The sequence below is a fragment of the Acomys minous genome (assembly GCF_964271855.1).
Source record: "Acomys minous genome assembly, chromosome: 3".
NCBI classification, from domain to species: Eukaryota; Metazoa; Chordata; class Mammalia; order Rodentia; family Muridae; genus Acomys; species Acomys minous.
The window spans coordinates 9,941,232-9,965,812 of NC_140485.1; the positions used below are offsets into that span (position 1 = coordinate 9,941,232).

The 24,581-nt window shown below is 41.5% G+C and overlaps 1 protein-coding gene across 2 annotated transcripts in view; it reads right to left on the minus strand.

Moving 5' to 3' along the window:
- Positions 1-256: 256 nt before the first annotated feature.
- Positions 257-24,581, minus strand: part of SPTLC3 (serine palmitoyltransferase long chain base subunit 3) — a 104,427-nt gene continuing 80,102 nt past the window's right edge. For both annotated transcript variants that reach the window (XM_084774558.1, XM_084774557.1), the window contains 3 exons: positions 18,605-18,740; positions 15,759-15,888; positions 257-2,505 (listed from right to left, as the gene is read on the minus strand). In XM_084774558.1, coding sequence (XP_084630684.1) covers positions 2,359-2,505; positions 15,759-15,888; positions 18,605-18,740 — 413 coding nt within the window. In that variant the 3' untranslated portion in view covers positions 257-2,358. The remainder of the gene's footprint in view (positions 2,506-15,758; positions 15,889-18,604; positions 18,741-24,581) is intronic.

Genomic DNA, 24,581 nt, shown 5'->3' on the forward strand with positions numbered 1-24,581 from the left:
AAGTAATAAGCATGGCAACCTTGCTGCGGACGACACCTGTCCTTCTGCTGGTTTAAGGGCAGGTGTGGCATTGTAGGTGACAAGTCACAGACGGAACTAGAGGAGGAGGAGGATGGTTGCTGCTTACTTGGCCTGGGAGGCCACTGCAGACCTCTCTGCCTTCTCTACCTCCCATTTCCCATTTTGATCTCCAGGCATTCTAAATTTGCTAAGATGATTTACTAAGGAAAACTTCACTGAATGCACATATTCAGAAAAGAAAAAAAAAAAAAAAGAACTACGTGTCTTCTTCTCTTTGAGTATCACACGACCCGTATTTCCTCTGCAGAAGTAATGCTCCGCCATCTCACTCAGAAGGGATCTAATCATCAGAGAGGCAGCTGTGCGTGTGGTACCCGTTCCTTCTCTTCCGTCACCCCAGCATTCCTTTAGCTTCTCATCACTTGTGAGGCACTTTACAACTCGAAACTACTTTTTAAAAGATGTATTTTATTACATTTTAGCTATGTGTATGTGTGTGTGTGTGTGTGTGTGTGTGTGTGTGTGTGTGTGTGTGTGAGTGTTTGTGTGTTTACGTGAGTTCTAATGCCCATAGAGGCCATAGGCATCAGATACCCGAGAGATGGAGTTCCAGGTGGTTCAACAAACCAAGCTGGGTGCTGGGAACTGAACTCAGATGCTCTCTGAAAGAGTAACAAATGCTCTCAACTCCCAAGTCGTCTCTCCAGCCCCCGGAGTCATCTCTCCAGCTCCCGAGGGATTTGCTAAAAATATTATAATCCATCTGTGTGCTGTACTTTTTTTTTTTTTAAAAAAGGTTGCCACAGTGATAGTTTTCTTCTCAAACGAACTTTGAGCATCAGTGTTGTCCAGCCCAGCACTGATGTTGCAGGTTGAATTTCTGTCTCCGTGCACAGCATGAAAGCTTGGGCCCATCTGTGTCACACAGAGCCAAATCTCTTTTGAAGTGATTTGTTTACAGTGTCATTTGATGGAGTGGAATGTTCTGTAACTCATTCGAACTGTTACAGAAGCTTGGCTAAAAGGTCACCACTGCTCTTTGGAGTTTCCAAGTCTGGGCACCATCTGGGAGCTTGTTAAAGATAAGGTTTTCCACTGGCTTTTTCCATACCAACTAGAACCAATTAGCAGGGGACTAATTTTTCAGAGACGCTTGTGTCATTTTACATGTATGAGGCAGGGCGAATCATAGTTGCACTAAAGTGTGCAATGCCAGTTCTCACTAAATCTGAGTAGAGGTGCCAGAGGGGATATGATTTACTGGACCTGGGCCTGCATAGCCTTGAAAGAGACAGAGAGAAGTCACTTTTAAATACTTCAAATAGTGAACCAGTCCATTTTCCAAATGTAATTTGGGAAAGTGTTTTAAGGGAAATTGAGTTTCCTTATATACTCAGAGTTCAGTAGAGAAATGGGAAGAAGCGATCTCTTAAAGTAACAAAGGCCAAGCATGCTAAGCTCTCTCTGCACGGCACCAGCATCATTTGGCTTGTTTTAATTTAACAGTTTTAGTCTAGTTCCAAAACTGGCTCATGATTGCTTTTCTTCTTCCTCTTTAGAAAACAAAAGCCATGGACTTTCCAGCCCTTAAACTTAACAATGAATTTGTAGGAGAACACCAAGAGGAAAAAGCAGGTTTGCTTCAAAGACATCTTCCTTCACCACTGGCCAGTTCCTCACGCTCTCCCAGGCATTGACTGTCTTCTGACACCTGTCCTTGGATAATGTCCAAATGTGGCAAACAAAAGCAATGTTGCCTTCTGCCTTTCCCGGAACTTCCCATGATAGATGTGAACTGTTATGGGTGGAGCAAGGGACTCAACTTCCCCGTGACACTGTTCCTTGTGTGTATGGATGGCACACTTGAACACACAGTAAGATGATCAAGTTAAAAATAAAAGTCCTCTCATTTAGTTGAAGCCCCTTGAAAGGGTCTGACCCAAAAGCTGGAGAGTAGCAGCTAGAATACAGGCTTGTTGCCATTTAAAAAGTGTGAGTGAGTGTGTGTGTCTGTGTGTGTGTGTGTGTGTGTGTGTGTGTATGTGTGTGTTTCCAGCAAAGGAGAGGAAAAATTTAAATCTAGAAATATATATGTATATATATATATATATATATATGTATATATACTGTGTATATGAGTGTGTGTGAGTGTGTGTGTATACAATAGCAGCAGATTAGAGATATTAAATAAAATGGCTATTTTGCTCATTCAATTAAGCTGGTTTGGAAAATAAAATTGTCCTTAGGAAGGGGTACAATACAATTATATCACTTTTGGGACAAAGAGGGAGGGAGGTCTTTCTGGCAGTCTTTATGTTCCGTTCGGAGCCATGAAACTTACGCTTCAGGTTCGGGGCTCATCTCATCAAAGCTTGCTTCATTGTCAGAATTCTTCTCAGCATAGGGCACAGCACGTCCTGACTTTTTGTACGGGAAATATTTCACATTAACAAGGTCACCGAGTTTATCCAGGACTTCCAAAACCTGTAATGAGATGCCCTTTCTGTAAGTTATCTTTCAACTCCCAAGTGGCCTGCATGTTAATGGCATGCTTTCCAAAGATCCCCAGTAATGGCTGGCCAGCAAAGATCCATGCTACTAGGTTGTGGTTTGTAAGTCCTAGAAGAACTCTCATTAACTTGTCTGTGTAGGTACATGTATGTGTACAGGTGTCCATGCATGTGTGTGCACATGTGTGTGATGGCCAGAGGACAACCATGAGTATCAGTATTCAAGTGTCATCTCTTGTCTTTTCAGGCAGGCTCTCTTGCTGTCCTGGAACTTGTGGGCCAGTTAGTCTTAGGAATTCCTCCTTTTCTGCCTCCCCAGTGTTGGTATTGCAAGCACATGTCATTCTAAACTTTGTAAAAGCGGGTTATGGGAACTGAATTCAGGTCTTTATGCTTCTATGCAAGCACTTCAGCAACTGAGCTAATCTCCCTAAGCATGCTGGAAAAATATTGGGCAGTAATTCTTTTATTTAATGCTCTAACTGACCACTGTGGATGGTCAATCTCAGAAGTGTGAGGAAAGGAGCTTAGACGTCGGACCCATGCAAACTTTCTTTTTATCTTAAGGCTTGTATATAACCTCACATAAAAAAACGATAAGATTGCAGAATCCATTTGTGATTACGTCTTCAAATAGGGTAAATCAACAAAACAGAACATTTTGGGAGCTAAAAGTTGCCTCCTTAAATCCTCCCAAAGCTTACTACTCCCAACGCTCATTTTGAAATACTCATTTCTACATTCCATAGCACAACTTAGACTCACAAAGAATCAACACCACACATATTTCAGTTTTCTATTAAAGTCCTTGCTGAAATGTGGAAGAGGACTGCAGGGCCATGAACACCTCTGTGACAGTGGTTAGAAGGCAGGGTATTCTTACTGCATCGAGCTTATACTGGAGGTGGTTTTAAGGGAGCCGACAGTTTCTCCTTGGGTGCTACCAAGAAGCCACAGGCTGGCTGTGTATTTAGCATCTTTACCTCAGAAGTAAAAAGATTAAGGAAAGCTACAACTGCCACAAAGGAGCCAGAAAAGGAAGATGTTACACGAGCCTGTGTCTTTTCTATTCCTAACCTGATCTCCGAGTGATGCCTCCCCTTTTCTTTCTTTTTCTATATGGATGGTTTGTATACGTATGTGTGTGTTCATGTGTATGCACATGTGTGCATAGGCCCACAGGCCAGGCATCAGTCAGGCCAATACTTTCTGCATTGCTCTCCACTTTGATTTTTGAGACAGGGTCTCTCCTCACTGATGCTAAAATTCACCAATTGCACAAGTTCCAGGGCTCTGCCAAGCTCCGCCTCTCCAGGCACCTATGCTACCACACACAGCTTTTTATGTGGGTGCTTTGAATTCACATTTAGGTCCTCATGTTTTGCAGACAGACAGCAAGAACTTTACCCACGTCACCATCTCCCCAACCCTCTGACTGCTTTTGTCTAACGTTGCTTGTTTTCTACGAGTGTTCATGCTCGGTTGCTACCTCAGTCCCCTTACTATCCAAAAGGTTCAAACTTCACTCAGTGTTGTATTAAATGACTGCTCGCAACTTTGCATTGAAATGGAGGTGGGATCTCAGAAGTAACCGTTGAGTTGATGTACCAGTGCTCCTCACGTGCCAGGTATTTATTTCATAGCAATGAAGAAACTGTAAAAAGGGAGCCCAAGGTCTGGTTATTACAGAGTTGACTATATTTGAGGTCTTAATGCTGTTTGGATCACAAGGGATAAAGTGTCATCTCTGCTATACGCCTCATTCCTCCTACCTTCTGGAGCTGGCTTGCTGCTCATGTCTTCTTTTCCACTTTTGGAATGGGGTTCCTCATTGCTGTCTTCTTACTTTCTTGTGTGAAGAGGTACAAGCCTTCCTTTAGCTCCCTTCCTTGCATTCTTCCTTTCTTTCTTCCTTCCTTCCACCCTTCCTTCCTTCCTCTTTCCCTTCCTTCTCTCTCTCCTCTCTTCTTTCTTTCTTCCTTCAATTTCCCCTCCATTTCTCTCACTCCCTTTTCCTTTTGTGTCTCTCTCTGTCTCTTTCTGTCTCTCCATCTCTTCTCCTTCCCCTTTCTCTTTCTTCTCAACCACCCTTCTGCCTTTCTCTCTCCTCATCTCCTCCTTGTCCTCTCTGTGACTCTTGCCTCCTCCCCCATATCTTTTTCTCTACTTCCTTACCCCTTTGTGTCTGTCTCTATTTGTCTCTTTCTCTCTCTGCCTCTATCTCTCATCTCTTCTGTCCCCTCTGTCTCTCTGTCTCTGCTCTCCATCTGTTTCTCTCTCACCTCTCTTCCCTGCTCTGTCTCTCTGTCTCTGTACTTCTCTCTTAGTTTTTCCCATCCCCCTTTCTCTTTCTCCCCTCCTCCCCAAATCTGTCCTTCTCTGTATTGTGGGTGTGTGTAATGCAAACTCAAATGATACTCTTCACCCTTTTCTCATTGTGCTCTCAGTTTTGTTCCTCCCGTTCTCATAAACCACCCCCCCCCACCTCTAAGGAACCCTGAGCTGCCAGTAATTGCTAGTCCAAAATTTTCTTCTCATCTCTTACCCTATTTGAATTTTCTTATATTTAGGTAACTTTCCCACTCCTGGCTCCCAGAAACTGTTTGGTGTTTAGTGTACTTAACACTATAGTAGTACACATACTTCCTGACAGCTTTAGTTCTATCGAAATCCTAGCCATTTTCCTCCTGCAGTTCCATGTCTCAGAACATAGGTGGTCTACTGCAGTCTGCCTTTGTTCGGACCACTGCTGTTTGTTTCTCAACAACTGGATCTTTTATCTTTGGCTTTAACATCCCTACAGTTCCATAAAACACAGTAGATCTAGGCTTTCAATCTTGCCTGAGCTCTAGAATCAATTTTTATTTTCGTCAATGGTTCCGGGGCACATTCTCTTAATGTAGGAGACTGAGGTCATCTCATTCCTCCTCCACTCTCATTAAAGATGGTCTGACCCTCACTGTTTCCTTCCTCTAATGGACTGCTTCAACATCCTTCTGCTCACTGAGCCTAGAGATCTAGAGAAGAACCTATGGTCTCTGTTCAGGTATCTTCTCCATTTAGTTATTTGTCACATCTTGGAAATTCATGTATTCATAGTGTGTGCTCATAGACTCATTTTAAAAAAAATTGTTGCTTTCATCACAACTGGCCTTGCCAACTCTTATTTTATTCAAATGGGTCCGTTTCATGTCTTTTTCTCTGAGCTCTTTCCTCTCAAACCCACTTGTCACACTTATTTCACAGTGACTGATAATGCTTCTCTTGTGGTCTAACTAAATGATGTTTCATACTTAATATTAAATAACTTTAATAAGGCCTATCTGCAACCAGGACTGGTGGTGCACACCTGTAATCCCAGCACTCAGGGAGGGAGAGGCAGGCAATCTCTGTGAGTTCAAGGCCATCCTGGTTTACAAACTGATTTCACAACAGCCAAAGTTACACAGAAAAACCCCGTCTCGAAAAACAAAAACAAAAACCCGCACCAAAAAACAAAAGCAACCCCTGCAAAAGGCCCATCTGAAAACTCACTTTCCTTGTGAGTATTCACTGCTATAATAATTAACCTCACTTTCATGCTCCCACCGTGTTCCCTATCTTCTTCTCAAGGTTAATTTATTTTGTCTGGAATTATCATTAGTTTTTTTAATTAATCTAGTTTGTCAGCAATCTTTCTCTTCCAGGTTTTGTGTATGATACATACACATTAATGTTTATAAAAGTGAATTGAAATGAGATAGTTAACTTCAGAATGACTGAGATGGCTTAGTTTCCTGATATTATTCACACAAAACTTAAAATGAGTGACAATAAAATACATTTTTAAAATTACTTATTCCTGACTCAAATATGATTAATATTATATAGAAATAGTCCTTATTATTTTCCTATAAATATTGTTTAATTTAGGTCATATTTATTATAGAAGCTTTTGTGCCAGCAAAAAAATAACAGGTAGTAATGCTTTAAGTGTGTGTAACCAGCATTTTCTTTTCAGAGCATGCAAATAGAACATTCAAGTACTCAGTCTTTTCTATGAAACCAAAATTCTGACTTGAATCAAGCCTTCAGTAAATGGATTTTCTTTTCTTCCAGTTGATTTGAGCATGTCGTTTGATATTGTTGACACACATAGTGGGTTTTTTTAAAAAAAGATTTTGTCTGTGAGTTTCATTTGACATTAGTTTTCTACCTAAGTCACTCTAGAGAACCCTAAGATGGCTTAATAAAAGTACCTGCTCAGGATTAAGAATATTGGAGGATCCAAGATCCAAGATGGAAGCACCAATCACATACTGTTTCTGAGCAGCAGGACAACACAGCAATCTAAAGATCAAACTGAGAGCTATAAAACACTGATGCTGCTGATTCCAAGGTGAGAGGGATCCACATTGTGTGAAGCATGGGTTAGCCTGATTTCTGGCCACCAGCTAACCCATAGAAAAGTTTGGGGGGTCAACCTCCATTAGCTACCATCTTGAGAAAGACTGTGAGATATCCTTGCAGCTTTGGCCTCTCTCCACCCGTCTGCTGCTTACCTGATCTGAGACATAGAGCATACAGGCAGAGCTGAATCCAGGTGCCTCCACAATCCACATTAGCTGCCATCCTGCAAGCAACTTCAGGCTCGGATTGCTCTCTGCTCATCCTAGCCCATCTGGATCACAGAGCAGATAGACAGAGCCCTACCATCTCAAAAAGGCCAGTAGAGCACCAGAGCACCTTTGGGCTCCAATCTTTCTCAGCATCCCACCCCAGCCACTTACCAGCCTAGCCTATCTGTGACACAGAGCATACAGGCAGAGCTGAGTCCAGGTGCTGGCCACAATCCACATTAGCTGCCATCCTGCCAGCAGACTCAGGCTCAGATCTCTCTCTGCTTGCCTGAAGCTTACTGGTCTAATGCAGCTAAGACACAGAGCAGACAGGCTGGGCAGAGACCTACTCAGGGCAAACTCCACGTAGCTGCCACCCTATGAGCAGCTTTGGGCTCTGATCTCTCGGCCCACCTGTAGCTTATTGGCCTAGCCCGTCTAGTTCACAGAGCAGACAGGCAGAGCAAAAAGCTGCGTGGGCCACACTTCACATTAGTTGCCATTCCCTGAGCAGCCTTAGGCTTGAATCTCTCTCTGCCTGCCAGCTACTAACTGGCCTAGCACATCTGGGACACAGAGCAGATAGGCAGAGGCCTGCCATCTTGAGAAGGCATGTGGAGCATGCCAACAGCTTTGGGCTCAGATCTCCCTCAGCTCCCCAGCTGCCTACCATCAGGGACACAGAGCAGATAGGCTAAGCTGAGTCTGACATGGGCTGAAACTCACATTTGCTGCCTTCTCAAGATGGTCTAGGGGGCACCCAAGCACTTTGGGCTTGGATTTCTTGCAGTCCCCCCCCCCCCAAGCTGTTTACTGGCCTAGCCAATCTGGAACACAGAGCAGATAGGCAGAGCCCTGCCATCTCCAAAAGTACTGTAGAGCACCTGAGCAGCTTTGGGCTTGGGACTCTATCAGCCTACTCCTCTCCTGCCTGACCCAACCGGGATATAGACAGGGAACCCAACTGAGCTGAGCTGGATGCAATCTACAACACCCACTGTCCACCATCCTGAGGAGGACTCTGGGGAGCCGTAGCAAACAACATTCAGCTTAGAGCTCTTGTTGTTTCCTCCCAACCTGCCTGGCCCACGTGGAATACAGAGAGTGACCCCACTGGAGGAACCTCTAGGCCCGTTAACACCAGAGACAACAAGATGCCTAGAGACCAGTTCAAGAAAACTAGCAACAAAACTCAGAGCTATACAACACCACTGGAAAACAGTGATCTTTCCAAAGCAAGCCTTGGAGATATGAACACCCATGAAGCACAAGAAGAAGACTTTAAAACTGAGCTGATAAAAATGATAGAAACCTTGAAAGAGGAAAATAAACCACTCAAAGAAATTCAGGAAAATACATTCAAACACATGAAGGAATTGAATAAATCCTATAAAGAATTACAGGAAAAGTTCAATCAAACAGGAGAAAGTAATGAATAAAACTATTCAAAACCTAAAAAGGGAATTAGAAGCAACAAAGAAAACACAAGCTGAGGCAATCTTAGAGTTGGAAAATATAGGGAAGCAAACAGGAACTGTGGACACAAGCCACACCAACCAAATACAAGAGAGGGAAGAAAGGATTTTGAGTGTGGAAGGCACAATTGAAGTTATTGATACATCAATCAAAAATTGTTAAAACTAAAAAGTTCCTGACACAAAACACCCAAGAAATCTTGGACGCTATGAAGAGAGCAAATCTAAGAATAATAGGAACAGAAGGAGAAGACTCTAAGCTCCACGGCCCAGAAAACATTTTCAACAAAGTCATAGAAGACAACTTCCACAACCTAAAGTAAAAAGTGCCCATAAGCATACAAGAAGCCTAGAGAGCTCCAAATAGAGTCAACCAGAAAAGAAAATCCCCCTGCCGCATAATAATCAAAACATTAAATGCACAAAACAAAGAAAGAATATTAAAAGCTGCAAGAGAAAAAGGTCAAGTCACATATAAAGGTAAACTCATCAGAATTACACCTGACTTCTCAACAGAGACTATGAAAGCTAGAAGGGCCTGGATGGAAGTCATGCAAACATTAAGAGACCACAGATGCCAACCCAGATTACTACTACACCTAGCAAAGCTTGCAATCACCATAGATGGAGAAAACAAGATATTCCACGACAAAACCAAGTTTAATCAGTACCTAACCACAAATCCAGCCCTACAGAAGGTACTAGAAGGAAAACTTCAACTCAAGGAAGCTAACTACACCCAGGAAAACACAGGAAACAAACAACTTCACATTCACAAGTCCAAAAGAAACACACACACACACACACACACACACACACACACACACACACACACACACTTACCACCACCGACATAAAAATAAAAGGAACTAATAACCACTGGTCATTAATATCTCTCAACATCAAAGGCCTCAGCTCCACAGTAAAAAGACAGAATGGATGTGATAAAAGGACCCATCATTCTGCTGTGTACAAGAAACACACTTCAGCAATAAAGACAGACATTTCCTCAGAGTAAAGGTTGGAAAACTGTATTCTGAGCAAACAGACCTAAAAAGCAAGCTGGAGTAGCCATTCTAGTATCTAATAAAATAAACTTCCAACCAAAACTAATTAAAAGAGATGGGGAAGGACACTTATCCTCATCAAAGGAAAAATATGCCCAAACAATGTCTCAATTCAGAACATTTATGCCTGAAATTTAGGAGCACCCACAATCATAAAATACATGTTACTAAAGATTAAACCACACATTGAACCACACACATTAATTGTGGGAGACTTTAACACCCCACTGTCCCCAATGGACAGATCATCAAGACAGAAACTAAATGGAGAAACAATGAAACTAATGAACATCATGAATCAGATGCACTTAACTGATATCTACAGAACATTTCAACCAAAAACAAAAGAATACACATTTTCAGCACCTCATGGGACCTTTTCCAAAATTGACCATGCACTTTTTCACAAAGCAAACTTCAACAGATACAAGAAAATCAAAATAATCCCTTGTGTCTTATCAGAACACCATGGATTAAAGCTGAACTCAATAACAACAAAAAAGAAACAACAGAAAGCCTATAAACTCATAGAAACTGAACAACTTCCTACTCAATGACCCCAGGGTAAGGGATGAAATAAAAAGAGAAATTAAAACTTTCTGGAATTCAATGAAACTGAAAGGACAACATACCCAAACTTATGGGACACAATGAAAGCAGTGCTAAGAGAAAACTTCATAGCACTAAGTGCCTTTATTAAGATACTGGAGAGATCCCATACTAGCAACTTAAAAGCACATCTGAAAGCTCTAGAACAAAAAGAAGCAGACACTCCGCAAGAAGAGTAGATGGCTGGAAATCATCAAACTGAGGGCTGAAATCAACAAATTAGAAACAGAGAAAACAATTTAAAAAATCAACAAAATCAAGGCCTGGTTCTTTGAGAAAATCAACAAGATAGATAAACCCTTAGCCAAACTAACTAAAAGGCAGAGGGAGAATATCCAAATCAACAAAATCAGAAATGAAAAGGGAGACATAACAACAGACACCCAGGAAATCCAAAGAATCATCAGGTCTTTCTTCAAAAGCCTATATGCCACAAAATTTGAAAACCTAAATGAAATGGACAATTTTCTTGATATCTACCAATTACCAAAATTGAATCAAGATCATGTAAACAAATTGAATAGTCCTATACCACCTAAGAAGATAGAGGCAGCCATAAAAAAATCTCCCAACCAAAAAAGAAGCCAGGACCAGGTGGATGCAGTATAGAATTCTACCAGACCTTCAGAGAAAGCTAACATCAATTCTCTTCAAACTATTCACAAAATAGAATTAGAAGGAATATTATCAAACTCATTCTTTGAGGTCAGAATCACCTTGATACCTAAGCCACAGAAAGACTCAACAAAGAAAGAGAATTTCGGACCAATTTCTCTTATGAACATTGATGCAAAAATACTCAATAAAATACTCACAAACTGAATCCAAGAACACATCAAAAATATCATTCACCATGACTAAGTAGACTTTATTCCAGGCATGCATTGGTGGTTTAATATACAGAAATCCATCAATGTAATTTATCATATAAACCAACTGAAAGAAAACAAACCACATGATCATCTCCTTAGATGGTGAAAAAGCATTTGACTAAATCCAACACACTTTCATGTTAAAAGTCCTGGAGAGAGCAAGGATACAAGGTGCATACCTAAACATAATAAAGGCCATATATAACCAGCCTATAGCTAAAGTCAAACTAAATGGAGAGAAACTTAAATCAATTGCACTGAAATCAAAGGCGAGAAGGCTGTCCACTTTCTTTGTATCTCTTCAATATAATAGTTGAAATCCTAGCTAGAGCAATAAGGCAATCAAAGGAAACAAGGGGAAAGGAAGAAGTCAAACTCTTACAATTGTAGATGACATGATAATATACATAAGTTACCCTAAAAATTCTATCAAGGAACTCCTACAGCTGAAAAAAACCTTCAGCAAAGTGTTTGGATACAAAATCAACTAAAAAAATTCAGTAGCTCTCCTGTACACAAATGACAAACAGGCTGATAAAGAAGTTAGGGAAACCACACCCTTCACAATAACCACAAATAATATAAAATATCTAGGAATAACTCTAAACAAGGAAGTGAAAGACTTGAATGAAAGAACTTCAAATCTCTCAAGAAAGGATTTGAAGAGGATTTCAAAAGATCGAAAGACCTCCCATGCTCCCATGGATTGGGAGAATCAATATAGTAAAAATGACCATCTTACCAAACACAATCTACAGATTCAATGCAATCCCTATCAAAATACCCACACAATTCTTTACTGACCTTGAAAGATAAATTCTCAACTTTATATAGAAAAAAAAAACAAGAATAGCTAAAAAATAATCTTGTACAATAAAAGATCTTCTGATGGAATCTTCATCCTAGATCTCATGTTGTAGTATAGAGCAATGATAATAAAAACAGCATGGTACTGGCGTAGAAATAGGCTGGTTGATCAATAGAATCATCAAACTGAGGACTCAAAAATAAACCCACACACTTATGGACACTTGATTTTCAACAAAGAAGCCAAATCCATACAATGGAAAAGAGAGCATTTTCAACAAAAGTTGCTGGTCGAACTGGATGGCTACATGTTGAACAATGCAAATCGCTTCATATCTATCACTCTGCACAAAACTGAAGTCCAAATGGATTAAAGATCTCAACATAAAACCAGACACATTAGATCTTTTAGAAGAAGTGGGGAAGAGCCTTGAACTCATCGGCACAGGAGACAACAGAACACCAACAGCTCAGGCTCTAAGATCAAGGGTTAATAAATGGGACTTTATGAAACTGAAAAGCTTCTGTAAGGCAAATGATACTGTCAACAGGACAAAGTGATAGCCTACAGACTGGGAAAAGATCTTCATGAACCCTACATCTGACAAAGGGCTAATATCCAAAATATATAAAGAACCCAAGAAATTATACACTACAAAATAACCCAGTTAAAAAATAAGGTATAGAACTAAACAGAGAATTCTCAAGACAGCAATATCAAATGGCTGAGAAACACTTAAAGAAATGCTCCATATCCTTAGCCATCAGAGAAATGCAACTCAAAATGACTCTGAGATTCCATCATATACCTATCCTATTTGAAAGGCTAAGATCAAAAACTCAAGTGACAGCACATGCTGGTGAGGGTGTGGAGAAAGGAGAACACGTCTCCATTGCTGATGGAAGTGTAAACTTGTACAACCATTTTGGAAACCAATGTGGCGCTTTCTCAGGAAATTGGGAATAATTCTACCTCAAGACCCAGCCATATCACTCCTGGGAATATACCTGAAAGATGCTCCACCATACAACAAGGACATTTGTTCAATTATGTTCATAGCAGCTTCATTCATAATAGCCAGAATCTAGAAACAACCTAGATGTCACTCAACTGAAGAATGGATAAAGACACTGTTGTGCGTTTACACAATGAATACTACTTAGCTATTAAAAATAAGGAAATCTTGAAGTTTGCAGGCAAATGGATAGCACTAGAAAAGATCATCCTGACTGAGCTAACACAGATCCAGAAAGATAGGCACAGTATATACTCACTCATAAGTGGATATTAGTCACATATTACAGGATAGCTACGCTACAACACAGAGGCTGATGCATCAATCAAAGACTATATATGACGTGGCCCTCTGCTCAGATGTAGTAGATAGGCAGCACAGTCTCCTTGTTGGTCCCACCTAGGAGGAGTATGGGGGACTAGTTTTGACATGGACTCTGGCCCCCCAACTTTGATCACTCCCACCTTGCAGGGTGGCCTTGCTAGGCCTCAGAGGAAGAGGATACAGATAGGACGTAGGAAACTTGATAGGCAGAGGTCAGATGTTAGGGGAGGATGGCTTCCCTTTCTGAGGACTAGGGGACAGAGGGAGAGGGGATGAGGGAAGAAGATACAATCAGGATGGGAAGAATTTATAGTTCAGAACAAGCAGGTACCTTAAATTGCTAATCCCACTACATGAGAATAGCTCGGAGGTAGGCTGAGACGTGAATGTCTATGCATAGGCAATGCGTCTTGTTGGCTACAGAATCCCTGCAAGTTATTATTAAATGCCACTCTTCATATGGTATGAATGAAGATTTATAGATGTCTTTTTTTTCTGCACATACAAAGAGCAGAGAACCAGCCTGAATTGTTCTGTGCATCACACAGACCTCATACATTTATAATTTTAGGACTGCATAATGCTTGTGAGAAATTATGTTTTCAAAATAAAAGAACCAAACACTGACACTGGACCAGACCTGACAGGACTCATTCCTCTCAGCATGCTGGACACTGACATCCTTTATTCTTCGTGTTCCAGCATCAAGTGCTTCAGTTTCTTGCCTCATCAGAACAGGACAGCTCCCAGGACACTCTCAAAGAAAGGTTCTAATCCCAATTCACTCCCTCTGTCCTAGACAGGACTGTAATGAAGCCTGGAATTTCTCAACATTTAGAAACTGGACCACAAATGCTATTCCTAGGTTGTTTAACCATTTCCCCCAATTTTATTTGGGCCCCTACAAAGGTATTATTTGTTCCAAATCAGCCAGAAGAAACTTTAAGAGAACAACACCCTGTTTCCCTTCAGTGGGGTTGGGCAGGTTTTGGGTTGCTTTCTTGAATGGTGTTTATTTTCATTGGGAGCTGGTTGTAAGTTATTATTTGTCTTATTTAGAGAGAAAAGAAGATTGGACTCAAGGATGTCTCTCCTTTCATTTATCTTTCATTCCTAGGTTTGGAGATAGGGGATGAAAAGAAAGAAGGGGGAATTTAGAATTATAAAGGGAAGATAGAACAAAAAGTAGATTAATGAATCTACTCCTTAACTTAATGCCTTAGTTATTACTCACAGGTTATTTTTAATTCACTGGTATAAAATTTTGTATATAGATGCAAAATAAGTTTAATTTTAGATATATTGGTATATAGTTAAAATTTAAGATTATTCTTTACACACGTTATATATATTTCCACTCTAATATGCAGTATTGTACCCATACAACTCAATTGTAATACAAGGTTTACTTCCAATAGTTTGAACATGCTATTACAGGCTGTTTAGGATAAGTACTTCATATAAGTTAATTGTTAGTTGATCAAGTCATGGTCATATCAATAATTTGTCTATTTTTAATCACAAGAATATACATCCCTGGTATAAAAGATAGATATGATTGTATAGAGAGGTAAGGTAAAATAGTCAGATAAGGTCTTCAAAAACCTCAGAGCTCTACAGAATGCAGCATTTAAAGGTGCTTTTTATTATTTCAAAGATAGATTTACAATGAGACAGGTTAATTCCTGGCAACACTGTGCCTACTTCAAAGAGGATGAGGAGCATCAAAGTATGTCCTTATGGAGATGGCTTCAAAATGTGGCAAACAAGTCACTGAGAAAAATGTCCTCATTTCTACCAAAGACAGAATTCTGCCTAAAAATGGGCAAGTTTGGATGCAGGCAGAGTTGATGGCCAAATTCTGCCAAGACATGGTAAGCAAGTCCTTAATAGTTCCTGCCTCACAAATATGCCTGTCAGATATCTTGGGCCAGAAGGCTGAAGATGATGCTCCAACATTATAGAGAATTTTGGGTGACTATTTAGGCAGTAAATTGTGTCTGTCATCTTCTCATTTTGGAAGCTGCTAACCTGCACTCCCTGTTTACTCAGTAATCAATTTTATTCCTTCTCACGTCTCTGATGGAGTAGAAGACCAGATAGTTTAGTTTTGCAATTAAGCTTAGTTGTTTAGGGGTTAAGTTGTTTTTAGGTGTAGATAAATGTTTTAAGTTGAAATATGATAGATATTGTTTACATTCAGAATTTTAGATGCACCAAGATAGGAAAGATTTTTTTCTTTAAGGCTGCCAAATATAAATACCCCCAAACACTATGAATGTAACATGTATGCAATTCCCGGTTGTTTCATGGTTCTTCTTGCTGTAGGTAGTTTATTGTATAGATGTGTAATAATAGAAATGAATATGTGAAAATATTTTATAAAAAAAGAAAAAAAAGTACCTGCTCAGAATCCAGGCTATCAGAAATAGTGATTCTGTTGTTAGATGGTTACTCACCGTGTCTAACATTTCCCGAGTATGTGCTGATGAAATGCTGAACCTAGCTCGACTTTCTGCGAGGGCAGTAGCAGGAAATCCAACAACCACCACCCCGATTTTTTTCTTAAGCAAATACCTTGCAAAAGCACTTAGGGAGAGAAAAGGGAGAAAAAGGTTAATGGAAAGAAGATAGATTCATCCTGCTTTAAAACAATAACAACAACAACAACAACAACAACAACAACAAAGACGATGATTACTTGTCTTGTCCTTATTAAGAAAAGAGGAGTACACTTTCTCTCACCCAACAGACCAAGAACTGGACAGCTGCTTGCTGTTCCTCCCAGCTGAGTGTGTGCTTTCATGGCACCTGACACATGGCTTGGATAGTTGTCAGTTTGCGACCTTTGACACTGAGCAGCAATGCTGACTTAACAACGCTGCACTGATATGAACTCCTTGACCCGCAGAGCGCCTGGACTAGAAGGCAGACTGCTAATGTGACAGAAGGGCATGAGAAATAATATTCATTTCATGTTGATTTATATATTTAAAAAAAACGAACTGCTGGTTAACTGTGGATATTTCAAGAAGGAATACTTGGTGACTATAATTTCAAGGCCAGGATTTGAGGGTTTTTGTAGAATCCAACCTCAAATCAAATTATTCCTACTCCAAGAGTGAGGACTACATGCTACATCAAATGAGAAGTAAAGGCAAGGGTCTCCTTTTTATTTTATTTTTTATTTTGTATTCGTGAGTGAACATATGGAGGTATATACAAGAGGAATAACCTATTGTCCGGCCTCCAGGGGAACCAGATAAGATGCAAGTAGGAAAGTCAGAGACCCTCATAGGCACTTATTGCCTATAGGGTATGAGTCAAAGGACTAGCTACAGAGCTCATTGAGGCAGAGAAGCCTTTGTAAGTTCTTCCTTCCCTGCATCCTACTGCTTTTGTTTTTTTAATTTCAAAGTTAATCTCAGTAGTGATCTCAGAATACTAAACTCAGTCTATAAATTGCCCAGCCTAAGAACCAAAGTCAGATTAAAAAGGCACATGCCCCCAGATGAGTTCTTTTGCTCTCTGCAGGAAATCTTAGTTGTGGGTCTACCCACAAGAGATCTCAAGGCCTCAGGTCTGTTTTTGACAGTAAGGACCTGCAGGTATATTATGGTAGGCTGGAAACTTACAGCAGCATAGAAACCTTTTAGCCATATTTCATTGAAAAAATGACCAAACCAGACTGCTCATCCATTCATCCATCTTGCCGCTTAGCTGTCTGCGTTTTGGTTGTCTCGTGCAGAATTCATGTTATTAAATAAAGCAGTGGAGACTACAAAACCTACTTAACACACTATCCTTCTAACCCACGCCCCCACCTGGCTTGGCCAAGGCGAGCTTTCCCCCTTTGATTTCCACTGAGAATGTGGCAAGGCGGCAAAAACTTTCTAGCTGAGAAAGTTTGAAAACAGGGGCTATTTTTTTCTGCCTTCTTGATCACCCTATGGAAGGCTGCCCACGGCACTGCACAGGATGAGAGCACAGAATTGTCTGAGAAACAAGTCAAGTGCTTTATTGCAAGATACAAACCACCTGACCCATGATCTCGGGCTAGTTTTTTGGGGGCTCCCAGAAGACCATTTCACCATCTGCATGGTCCCTTCATACCAAAGGAAGTGAGTTTGCCAAAGAATGTTGAACAAACTATATAACTTTTGGTTCATTAGCATAATCTGGGGTCTCCATGGAGCATTTCTGAATTTAAAACTTAAGGCTACTGCAGAGAATATAGGCAATTGCATTTTATATAACGAGCCTCTGGGTATGTAACCCCCAAGACAAATTAAAGCTGCCATAGGCCAGAGGTAACTAAGTGTGTGAAGCAATAATAATAATGATGCTAAGCATGATCACTGCGCTGGATGCAGCCCTATAACACCGTGTATACCAAAACCTCCCAAGTGCATGACAAAGCACCTCAGGCTGAATGTAATATATTCTTTATATGTATGTTTGAATTTTTTTACACCTATTTTTTGTGTTTATGTGTACAGGCATGTGTGCCATGGTACCCATGTGTAGGTCAGAGGACATCTTTTTAGAGTCTTTTTCTCTAGTTTTTAGTTTTTTTTTCTCCTTCTGTCATGTGGTTTCCAGGAATTGAACTCAGGTTATCAGGCTTGGCAGCAAGCTTCTTTACCTGTGGAGCCATCTTGCCAGCCTGATTTGCATATTTTATCACTGAAATTACATTGTACTGTTGTAATATATTCAAAAGTACTCCCTATTAACCACTTGATATTTTGCTGTGGCAAAATAACACAAGGATATGTTTAGAAGAATCAGACTTTCAAGAACTTATGATTCACTTCTACGCTGGAGGGGTTCTCAACAGTCTAGGCTCCAAATTCTTTTAATGCTTCTTATTTTTGTATTATAAATTATCTGTCTGTTCAGATAAATGGGTGGTGGGTCAAACAGAAAATTCCAATACTGGTGTTATGTATTGAAGAAACAGCCCAGTCAGAAGGAGGCTCAAGACCATCTCTCTTACAGTTGAGAGAAATCATTTCCCCAGATCTCCAGAGCTTGAAGAGAAGGCAGCCTTAGCACCCATCACCTTTTCCTGAAGGTATTTGGGATAAGTCCTGAAGATGCTGCTGGAGGTGGCTTCTGAGAAGCTGTATGTCTGAGGGCGGAACTCAAGTACCTCTCCAAGCACATAATTTAATTTGTGCAGAGAAAAACCTCACAGTATGAAACATATCATCTCAGTCAGGACACGCTGGGCACTGCATGATGCTGAGGGTCGCTGGATACTCACGCTACTTTAGCAGGCATGTAAACAATGGATACTCACGCTACTTTAGCAGGCATGTAAAGGAGAATAGGGACGATGGGAGAGTTGTCATTGCCATAGAGGATGAATCCCATTTCTATCAGCCGCTTGCGGAAGTATTTTATGTTGTTTTCAAGTTGCTTTACTCTCTGCAAACCTGAAAGGAGACAGGCATGACATTCTTCAACCCCCATTAAAAAAAAAAGAAGGAAGTAAAGCTTAGATCAAGCTGGGAAACATTTCTTTCTGTAGGTTTATCAGCCGGGAAGAGTTGGAAATAAGGTAATCAGACACAAGCACTGCGTTGTGCCTGGGAGACAAGATGGGAGAAGGATATACAAAGTGATGCAAGCAAGCTACAGGACCAGTGGGAGCAGGTACCTCTTGTGTAGAGATTCTATGCCAAGTGCTTTAATTACTAAATCAGGAAACCGCAGTGTAATAAGAAAGGCATGCACACCACGCACGCACGCACGCACGGACGCACACACGCTCGCGCGCGCACGAATGCAGTCATGCATGTGTGTGCCACCCTTCAGTTGTTGGTAACGTTCTTTATCCAAATTGAACTAGCTCGTTAAATTCCTTTAAGCTCAATCAAAAATTATTAATATTTTTGTTTGTTTGTTTTGAGGCAGTGTTATCTGTGTAGCCTTGGCTGTCCTGGAACTCACTCTGTAGATCAGGCTGGCCTTAAACTCACAGAGATCTGCCTGCCTCTGTCCCTGAAATGCTGGGATTAAAGGCATGTGCCACCACTGCCTGACTTTAAACTCAATTTAAGGAAGTAGCATGCTATTGATGGGGGCAGCTGAGACTGGCTTATGCAAAGTATGCAAATGCTGTTGTTTCACAAGCATTTGGTAGTGGCAGAGAGAGAAAGGAAAGGAGAACTGCTTTTCTCACAGAAAGCAAAGGCAACATTAACCCAAACCAGGGCAGGCAAAACACGTGTGTCCATGTCAAAGATACTGATGGTTTCAGTTCAGTCCAAAACCGTCTGTGCAAAGTGTTTGCCTTAGTCCTGTGGTAACATACATAAGGTGACAAAGGGAATTAAAACAAAGAAAAAAGGTACCTCGTTAGTGCAGTAGGTAGCATGTCAGTCACATAAAGAGAAGAAAAAGTTCTGAAGAAATCTGCTGGCATCAGTCCTTCACTTTAGTGGAAGGCAGCGTTAGCAGGTGCTTACTCACTGAGAATGAATAGGATTCAATATTTAGGCACCTTAGAAGTTAAATCTGTGTTGGCTTTTGGCAAAGGCTATTCAACAGGAATGCGCTACTGTAGCTGCAGCTGTCTCTAGCTGACTTCTCTTCTTATTGTTTAGGTGTTCGTTTCAGTTATACTGAAGCCATGTACTAGAAGCTATCCAAATTTTGAATATATCACTCGTGTGAGTTTGTAACTCTCTAGAGAACAAAAGCGAAAACTTGAGGAAACATGTCAACTGTGATTGCCTTGGTCTTTGGAAAATGAGAGTCTGTTAGGCTGTGGCATCTTCTGTACAGACTCTTTCCTCCATTGGATGTTGGTGTTTGAGTGAACTTGGCACATTTCTTCTTTGTAGCAATGACCAATTGGAATACTCTCTCCTTCTGATTGCTGGTTCAATGATGGAATAAAATTTGGGAATATTAGTCTTTGTCTCAGACCCACTGAAGAAGTGAAAGTTTGGGAAGCTAGAGCTTTGTCAACACATGGAGGAAACCATCAAGAATGGACTCCAATAAAACCCAAGGCACAAGATAGCGAGGGCTTTAAAGTGAAACTCTTGCATCTAGCCATGGCTAAGCTAGGCTACCATTTACACTTTCTGTTATGTGACCCAGTAAATGATCTTTTCTCCCACCTAGGAGCAAATGTTTCCTGAGTGACAGGTGGCCACAACTTTGACCAGGCAGGGTATAACAATCTCAATAAATAATATGAATAGAGTGCTGGTGAGATGGCTTAGTGGCTATAGGCACAAGTCTGATGACCTTAGTTTGATCCCTGGATCTTACAAGGTGGCAGGAAAGAAATAACTCCGGAGAGTTGTCCTCTGATCTACACACACGTGGTCATGGGTAATGTGCAACAGCATGTATGTGCATGTACACACACACACACACACACACACACACACACACACACAGCGAGAGAGAGAGAGAGAGAGAGAGAGAGAGAGAGAGAGAGAGAGAGAGAGAGAGAGAGGAGGAACACATGCAGGAGAAGAGATGAAATAATATTGCTGGGATTTTTCAACCTGGCAAGTGCTAATAACAACCTTTACTCTGGGGTTCTTGGAAGGCCATTGGGTTGAGAGAAACAAGGAGTTGCAAGAATGCTTTACTTTCATGTATATATCCTTTCTCTCCCCACACTCACTCATCCTTCAAAAGCCAAAAGGAACAACAATAAAACATGATTTCTCTGCTTTCCAGTTCTAGATGTGTCACTTGTGTATGGGATCTGAACACATGCAGGGCCATTTTGTATAAATTATACTTTGTAGACACAGCTTCTTAAGTTATTTAAAAAGAATTGTTTTATACTATGCTGAAATGTCTCTTGGGAAGTTGTATGTGTACGTGGAGAAGCCTATTTGAGGTATAAAACTAGAAATTAGGATGAATGATATTTGCCTTAAAAATCCACTTATACTTTGAAACTCCATATTTAGGGAGCTAAGAGCACAGAGTAGGGAGAATGGGCCTCAGGACTAGAAGAGCAATGCTATGAAGGTGACAGAAAAGAAGGCAGAGATACACATCCCAGCCACCCAAATCCATTCCATATGCCCTGTTCCCTGGTGTGTTCGGCTCTTCTGTTGATTGTTAGCTACAGGACGAACAGATGACTTCATCAGCCTGGGCCTGATGATTCCTAAATGTTCCCCCTCAAAGACTAGGAGGATTTCCTGGTCTGGAAGTGCACAAATGATTTAAATTGCTTTTCCCAGTGGCATTATCTTTGCACTTACCTATAATGACTCATCTATCATTGGGCAGCTCAGCTACTTAATTGGCCCCGTCTGTCTTCTCTCCCTCTATTAGCTCGAGTAACTGGACCATAAGCTAGTGCTGGCACTTTACTACTTCTAGAACCTTAAAAACGTAATAAAACAGATCCGAATTTTGGTTCTGAGAATATCTCATGTGTAAGAACTGGAAGCTTCATTCTTGTCCCGTCTTCCCTATCTGTGAGCCAGCATTAGCACAGTATGGTTGATAAGCCAACATGGCACACTTTGTAGTCACCATGTTTTCTCATACAGGTCAACTATAAATGCCTCTGAGGTCTTTGGTATTGGCCAAGATACAGCTCCTTTCAATTATTCTATTCCCCACTCTTTAAAGTTGGAAACATTTGCATCCTCCTGAAAGGCCTGGGGGCAGAGGGGAATTTGTACATATAAAACGCGGCTCATCTAGACAGGATGTGGGTGATTGTACTAATTATGGTGTGCTTTGAGATCCGTGCTTGGTAAGAGCAGAAGAAATATTTGGCAGGGTTCTTGCGCACAGGAATGGGTGCTGTCTTGACAGCACCCAGGCATACTGGAGACTGGCCACTGCAGCCAGATCCTGTTTGAAAGGCATAAAGCTGCTAATTACAGAGGTTCAGCCTCTTCTGCTGCATATTCCATAGAAGACAGAGAAGGTCACAGTCGGCTAAAGGAACGAATGAGATGATTCTCACATGGGCTTCTAGAGAATTTATGCGTTTGTTTTGCTAAGCTCTGGGCTGAGTGCTGTGAGAGGAAGAAACAGGCTTTGCAGTCAAGTGAACCACTGTCAAGCTGGACCTGCACAACCTCTAGTCCCTTAAAAAAAAAGCCCTCACTGTTATTGCAAGGTAAATACAAGATTATCACAGGAAGATGAGGAGAAAAGGATGACTGTAAAACAGGCATGCAGGACACACTTGAGAGTTAAGTCTCATTTTCCGTGGTCTTTGGCAGGTTCAGTGTCATGTTGGCAACACCTAGAGGTGCTATAGAATCACATGCCAGGGCTGCACCCAGGACCCATTGAACTGCGGACTCTGGAGATAGCATGAATTTTGATTTTCGTAAGGAGATTTGGATATCTCAGAAACTGGCACTATTGCCAGTTCACTCATAAGGCTGTGTATGTTTGTGGTAGGTGCCTGGCCATTTTTGACTGAGCTATCCTCTGTGGTTGGATTTGAAAATAAGAATGGAGGCTGGGCTAGACAGCAGCCTCTTACTCGATATTATATCTAGGTAGCTACTGAATCCTTGGTTCCTTTTGTGGGGGTGACTTGATTTCCTGGGATTTGCCTGCTCCAAGGTCCTCTCACAACTTGAGATCAGCCCCCTCTGCTGCCCCCCCCCCCCATTTTCAGAGGGCAGGCAGTGCTAGGGATGATCCCAGATCTGCAAATAAATGTGCTTATGTGCTGCCATCCTCTTCCTCGTTTGAGAGATGGGCTAGGTTAACGGAGGCCACGGATACTTTAACCTTCCCTCCAATGCTGTTAAAACAAAAACAGCTGGAGCAGAGGAAGGAAAACAAATAAAACGCAAAGCCTCTCACTACAAAGCTTTGCAGTCCCCTAATAAAAACAATGGTTTGTGGGGTTTCCAGAAATATGTTTAGGACAGCACAGCCTCCTGGAGGACCAGAAGCAACTGTGAATAACGGAAACGGCCAGAGTGACCTGTCTTAAAGAAGGAAAATTTCTTCCACACCAAACCATCGGCATGAATGGGGGGTGGGGGAGCGTGGGGGTGGACTGGGGTGCGTGGGCAGGCATTTTCCTTTTAAGGATGGAGATAAAAAGAGATGGTTTGTTGATCTTCTGGGCCAACACAGTGTCACTCTTAGTTTCTAGCAGAGGAACACACACACACACACACACACACACACACACACACACACACACACACACACACCAAGTGACTTATTTTAGCATTTCTCATGTTTCAGGATGAGCATCTGGGAGTACATACTGCTTACCCCTGCTTAAATTATTTAGCAGACCACTACTGTCAGAAAACTGACTGGGCAATGTAACATTTCCAGCTTGGTCAGTGTGACTTGAAAAATGAGGTCCTTGTCTCCATAAATGGAAAGTATCTTTCTGTAAAACACTTCTCACTATTTAAGCAGTTGGTATTTCAGGAAAATTAGCCCATGGCAAATCAAATTGACATTACAGAATGCCTACAGTAGGAAGCCTCCCTTAGCCCTGGCGTTTCCCCGGATCGCTTCCCTGGCATGGCCCAGAGTGTGGGGTGCTGAGCGGACCTGGCAGTAAAGTTTCCATGTGGCAGCAGGAACCCAATGTCTGTTATTTTTAAGTACTGGACACCACACAGGACATTTTGTTTCCAAGACACTCGGGGGCAGAGAGATTTCAGTGAAGATCAAGAGGCTGTGAGTGGCAAGAGAGTTGTAAGCTCCGAGTTAGCAGCTGACAGGCTTCTCAGTGGGGCGGCAGTGGCTTGCTTAGAGAGGCACGCGTTTTTATAAGGCAGTGGCCCTCTTCCTTTTGATGTCAGGATTCCAAGGTTACGGCATGTTTTATAGCTACGCACACATGTGCCAGGGGCTCTTTCGTCTGCTCAGTCACGGCCCTGAGGAGCGTACACGGAGGGGCAGATCGGACTTCAGACTGGGCAGCTAGCTATCTTCGTGGCTTGTTTTCAAGGACTCTGAGGAGCTACTACTACAAAGCAACTCAAACAGTCAGGGATTTAACTTGCCAAGCAGGATGAGAAAGGTCATCTGCGCATTAACGAGGAGCCAGAGAGTGATGTTCTGGAATCTTTTACAGATGTGGAAACTGAGGCTTGAGGATTGTGAAAGCATTGCGAAGATAACATGGAAGATGGCTCTGCTTATAAGATTATCAAAGTCTACTCTTTGAAGAGTTAGCTCATTGGTGATGTGTGAGTCCCGCGATGCAAGGATGCACACATTTGACACACAGAAAGCTTTTGCTATGTACAGAAGCTTGGCTGACTGTGGCAGCAGGAATTCTGGAG